At 42.7% G+C, this 6,086-nt stretch overlaps 1 protein-coding gene across 1 annotated transcript in view; it reads left to right on the top strand.

The window, feature by feature from the left end:
* Positions 1-201: 201 nt before the first annotated feature.
* ISL2 (ISL LIM homeobox 2) overlaps positions 202-6,086 on the top strand; it is a 34,492-nt gene continuing 28,607 nt past the window's right edge. Inside the window, exon 1 of the mRNA XM_056569307.1 lies at positions 202-363. Coding sequence (XP_056425282.1) covers positions 306-363 — 58 coding nt within the window. The 5' untranslated portion in view covers positions 202-305. The remainder of the gene's footprint in view (positions 364-6,086) is intronic.

The raw sequence follows: 6,086 nt of genomic DNA, 5'->3' as shown, positions 1-6,086 counted from the left end.
CCTATGTGGAGAGTTGCAGTAGGCATGCAGATGACTATGACATGTACACACCTGCTGGACAGATAAGAGACATGAAGGGACTGACAATGAGGACTGTCCATCATGTGCTGCCAGCCTCCCGCCTCCTCAGTGCCCGCCCCTACTAGTCATAGCAGAGCCCGGGGCTGTGCTCCGTGACGTCATGCAGCGTGCGGGGGACCCTCCAGTCTCCAGTGCTGGCAGCTGGGAGCAGGATCCTGCAGCTCTGTCTCCCCGTCCTGCTGCCTCCATCCTCCTCCTCCTCCTCCTCAGCACCCTGCAGCTGTATGGTGGATCTTATCCTGCCCTACCCGCTCCTGGCTGCCATGGGGGATCAGCCCAAGAGTAAGTTCACAAACTTTACTTCTTCTCCACTTTGTAAAGCGGTGTGAGTGAGTGGTCCCCAGCATGTCCCCATCACCACCATCCTGTCACCTTCTGCCATCACTCTGCATTCTGTTCCATCATACATCCAATATGTGTGATCACATCTGCATGCGGCCTCATACATAGCCTTACACTATCATTCAGATATATCGCATACAGGGCCTTGTATACGGGGATGATAGATGATAGATAGATAGATAGATAGATAGATAGATAGATAGATAGATAGATAGATAGATAGATGATAGATAGATAGATAGATAGATATGAGATAGGTAGGTAGATATATGATAGATAGATAGATATGAGATAGGTAGGTAGATAAATATGAGATAGATAGATAGATATATGAGATAGATAAATAGATATGAGATAGATAGATAGATATGAGATAGATAGATATATGATAGATTGATAGATAGATAGATAGATAGATATGAGATAGATACATAGATAGATAGATAGATAGATAGATAGATAGATATGAGATAGATATATAGATATTAGATAGATAGATAGATAGATAGATAGATATGAGATAGGTAGGTAGGTAGATAGATATGAGATAGATATATGAGATAGATAAATAGATATGAGATAGATAGATAGATCGATAGATATGAGATAGATACATAGATAGATATGAGGTAGATAGATAGATAGATAGATATGAGATAGATAGATATTAGATAAATATATATATATATATTAGATAGATGATAGATAGATATGATATAAATAGATAGATATTAGATGACTATACATATATATATATATATATATATATATATATTAGATAGATGATAGATAGATATAAAATATATAGATAAATAGATATGAGATAAATATAGATATATATTAGATAGATGATAGATAGATATGAAATATATAGATAAATAGATATGAGATAAATATAGATATATATTAGATAGATGATAGATAGATAGATATTAAATATATAGATAAATAGATATGAGATAAATATAGATATATATTAGATAGATAGATAGATATGAGACAAATAGATTATAACAGTTTATAGATTAATATAGACATTTAACAGATAGGTAGATGTAGCTATATACAGTAATAATATGATAATAGATGAAATATTAAATCTTAGAAAATATTCGCTAGAAAATATATAGAATATATACAGAACAGTAAATGAGTGGATAGATGATGGTATGTGCAGTGTATGGATGATGGGAGCTGGAGATGTCTGGTACAGTTTGGTGGGTGTACTGGGCCTGGCAGTGTTCTTGTACTAGTATCAGTATTAGGCCCATAAGTTGTGTACGTAGCAGTGTTGAGTGGAGCTGGCTGTGTATAGCTCGGATTGTGACACTAGTATATCGTTGTACTTGCAGTGTGTAGTAGTAATGATGAGTTAGGGCCAGTTGTGACACTAGTATATAGCTGTACATGCAGTGAGTAGTAGTGGTGATGAGTTAGGGCCAGTTGTGACACTAGTATATAGCTGTACATGCAGTGTGTAGTAGTGGTGATGATTTAGTGCCAGTTGTGACACTAGTATATAGCTGTACTTGCAGTGTGTAGTAGTGGTGATGAGTTAGGGCCAGTTGTGACACTAGTATATAGCTGTACATGCAGTGTGTAGTAGTAATGATGAGTTAGGGCCAGTTGTGACACTAGTATATAGCTGTACTTGCAGTGTGTAGTAGTGGTGATGAGTTAGGGCCAGTTGTGACACTAGTATATAGCTGTACATGCAGTGAGTAGTAGTGGTGATGAGTTAGGGCCAGTTGTGACACTAGTATATAGCAGTACTTGCAGTGTGTAGTAGTGGTGATGAGTTAGTGCCAGTTGTGACACTAGTATATAGCAGTACTTGCAGTGTGTAGTAGTGGTGATGAGTTAGTGCCAGTTGTGACACTAGTATATAGCTGTACATGCAGTGTGTAGTAGTGGTGATGAGTTAGTGCCAGTTGTGACACTAGTATATAGCTGTACATGCAGTGTGTAGTAGTGGTGATGAGTTAGGGCCAGTTGTGACACTAGTATATAGCTGTACTTGCAGTGTGTAGTAGTGGTGATGAGTTAGGGCCAGTTGTGACACTAGTATATAGCTGTACATGCAGTGAGTAATGGTGTTGAGTTAGTTATTATTATAGCTCTGATTTTGTCACTAGTATATGGCTGTACATGTGTAGTGATAATGAGTTAGGGCCGGTTGTGTGGAGTATTACAGTCCTGGTTGTGGGGTCGGCTGCTATATGACTGTACATGCAAGAGTAGTGGTCTTGAGTTAGTTGTTATTATTACAGCTCTTACTGTGTCACTAGTATATGGTTATGAGTAGTGGGTTGTGACACTAGTATGTGTAATGGTGATGAGTGGGCTCAGTTGTGGCACTGCTATATGGCTGTACATGCAGTGAGGTGGCTGTATATGTGTGTATAAGTAGTGGGTTGTGGCACTGCTATATGGTTGTACATGCAGTGAGGTGGCTGTAGTGTGCGGTGTATATGTGTATATGTATAAGTAGTGGGTTGTGGCACTGCTATATGGCTGTACATGCAGTGAGGTGGCTGTAGTGTGCGGTGTATGTGTGTATATGTATAAGTAGTGGGTTGTGGCACTGCTATATGGCTGTACATGCAGTGAGGTGGCTGTAGTGTGCGGTGTATATGTGTATATGTATAAGTAGTGGGTTGTGGCACTGCTATATGGCTGTACATGCAGTGAGGTGGCTGTAGTGTGCGGTGTATATGTGTATATGTATAAGTAGTGGGTTGTGGCACTGCTATATGGCTGTACATGCAGTGAGGTGGCTATAGTGTGCGGTGTATATGTGTATATGTATAAGTAGTGGGTTGTGGCACTGCTATATGGCTGTACATGCAGTGAGGTGGCTGTATATGTGTGTATAAGTAGTGGGTTGTGGCACTGCTATATGGCTGTACATGCAGTGAGGTGGCAGTAGTGTGCGGTGTATGTGTGTATATGTATAAGTAGTGGGTTGTGGCACTGCTATATGGCTGTACATGCAGTGAGGTGGCGGTAGTGTGCGGTGTATGTGTGTATATGTATAAGTAGTGGGTTGTGGCACTGCTATATGGCTGTACATGCAGTGAGGTGGCTGTATGTGTGTATATGTATAAGTAGTGGGTTGTGGCACTGCTATATGGCTGTACATGCAGTGAGGTGGCTGTAGTGTGCGGTGTATATGTGTATATGTATAAGTAGTGGGTTGTGGCACTGCTATATGGCTGTACATGCAGTGAGGTGGCTGTATGTGTGTATATGTATAAGTAGTGGGTTGTGGCACTGCTATATGGCTGTACATGCAGTGAGGTGGCTGTAGTGTGCGGTGTATATGTGTATATGTATAAGTAGTGGGTTGTGGCACTGCTATATGGCTGTACATGCAGTGAGGTGGCTATAGTGTGCGGTGTATATGTGTATATGTATAAGTAGTGGGTTGTGGCACTGCTATATGGCTGTACATGCAGTGAGGTGGCTGTATATGTGTGTATAAGTAGTGGGTTGTGGCACTGCTATATGGCTGTACATGCAGTGAGGTGGCAGTAGTGTGCGGTGTATGTGTGTATATGTATAAGTAGTGGGTTGTGGCACTGCTATATGGCTGTACATGCAGTGAGGTGGCGGTAGTGTGCGGTGTATGTGTGTATATGTATAAGTAGTGGGTTGTGGCACTGCTATATGGCTGTACATGCAGTGAGGTGGCTGTATGTGTGTATATGTATAAGTAGTGGGTTGTGGCACTGCTATATGGCTGTACATGCAGTGAGGTGGCGGTAGTGTGCGGTGTATATGTGTATATGTATAAGTAGTGGGTTGTGGCACTGCTATATGGCTGTACATGCAGTGAGGTGGCTGTATATGTGTATATGTATAAGTAGTGGGTTGTGGCACTGCTATATGGCTGTACATGCAGTGAGGTGGCGGTAGTGTGCGGTGTATGTGTGTATATGTATAAGTAGTGGGTTGTGGCACTGCTATATGGCTGTACATGCAGTGAGGTGGCGGTAGTGTGCGGTGTATGTGTGTATATGTATAAGTAGTGGGTTGTGGCACTGCTATATGGCTGTACATGCAGTGAGGTGGCGGTAGTGTGCGGTGTATATGTGTATATGTATAAGTAGTGGGTTGTGGCACTGCTATATGGCTGTACATGCAGTGAGGTGGCGGTAGTGTGCGGTGTATGTGTGTATATGTATAAGTAGTGGGTTGTGGCACTGCTATATGGCTGTACATGCAGTGAGGTGGCGGTAGTGTGCGGTGTATGTGTGTATATGTATAAGTAGTGGGTTGTGGCACTGCTATATGGCTGTACATGCAGTGAGGTGGCGGTAGTGTGCGGTGTATATGTGTATATGTATAAGTAGTGGGTTGTGGCACTGCTATATGGCTGTACATGCAGGGAGGTGGCGGTAGTGTGCGGTGTATGTGTGTATATGTATAAGTAGTGGGTTGTGGCACTGCTATATGGCTGTACATGCAGTGAGGTGGCTGTATATGTGTATATGTATAAGTAGTGGGTTGTGGCACTGCTATATGGCTGTACATGCAGTGAGGTGGCGGTAGTGTGCGGTGTATGTGTGTATATGTATAAGTAGTGGGTTGTGGCACTGCTATATGGCTGTACATGCAGTGAGGTGGCGGTAGTGTGCGGTGTATGTGTGTATATGTATAAGTAGTGGGTTGTGGCACTGCTATATGGCTGTACATGCAGTGAGGTGGCGGTAGTGTGCGGTGTATATGTGTATATGTATAAGTAGTGGGTTGTGGCACTGCTATATGGCTGTACATGCAGTGAGGTGGCGGTAGTGTGCGGTGTATATGTGTATATGTATAAGTAGTGGGTTGTGGCACTGCTATATGGCTGTACATGCAGTGAGGTGGCGGTAGTGTGCGGTGTATATGTGTATATGTATAAGTAGTGGGTTGTGGCACTGCTATATGGCTGTACATGCAGTGAGGTGGCGGTAGTGTGCGGTGTATGTGTGTATATGTATAAGTAGTGGGTTGTGGCACTGCTATATGGCTGTACATGCAGTGAGGTGGCGGTAGTGTGCGGTGTATGTGTGTATATGTATAAGTAGTGGGTTGTGGCACTGCTATATGGCTGTACATGCAGTGAGGTGGCGGTAGTGTGCGGTGTATGTGTGTATATGTATAAGTAGTGGGTTGTGGCACTGCTATATGGCTGTACATGCAGTGAGGTGGCTGTAGTGTGCGGTGTATATGTGTATATGTATAAGTAGTGGGTTGTGGCACTGCTATATGGCTGTACATGCAGTGAGGTGGCGGTAGTGTGCGGTGTATATGTGTATATGTATAAGTAGTGGGTTGTGGCACTGCTATATGGCTGTACATGCAGTGAGGTGGCGGTAGTGTGCGGTGTATATGTGTATATGTATAAGTAGTGGGTTGTGGCACTGCTATATGGCTGTACATGCAGTGAAGTGGCGGTAGTGTGCGGTGTATGTGTGTATATGTATAAGTAGTGGGTTGTGGCACTGCTATATGGCTGTACATGCAGTGAGGTGGCGGTAGTGTGCGGTGTATATGTGTATATGTATAAGTAGTGGGTTGTGGCACTGCTATATGGCTGTACATGCAGTGAGGTGGCGGTAGTGTGCGGTGTATATGTGTATATGTATAAGTAGTGGGTTGTGGCACTGCTATATGGC

Source organism: Hyla sarda, chromosome 4 (genome assembly GCF_029499605.1).
Source record: "Hyla sarda isolate aHylSar1 chromosome 4, aHylSar1.hap1, whole genome shotgun sequence".
In the NCBI taxonomy this organism is placed as follows: domain Eukaryota; kingdom Metazoa; phylum Chordata; class Amphibia; order Anura; family Hylidae; genus Hyla; species Hyla sarda.
This window is presented reverse-complemented; position numbering and strand designations above follow the sequence as displayed.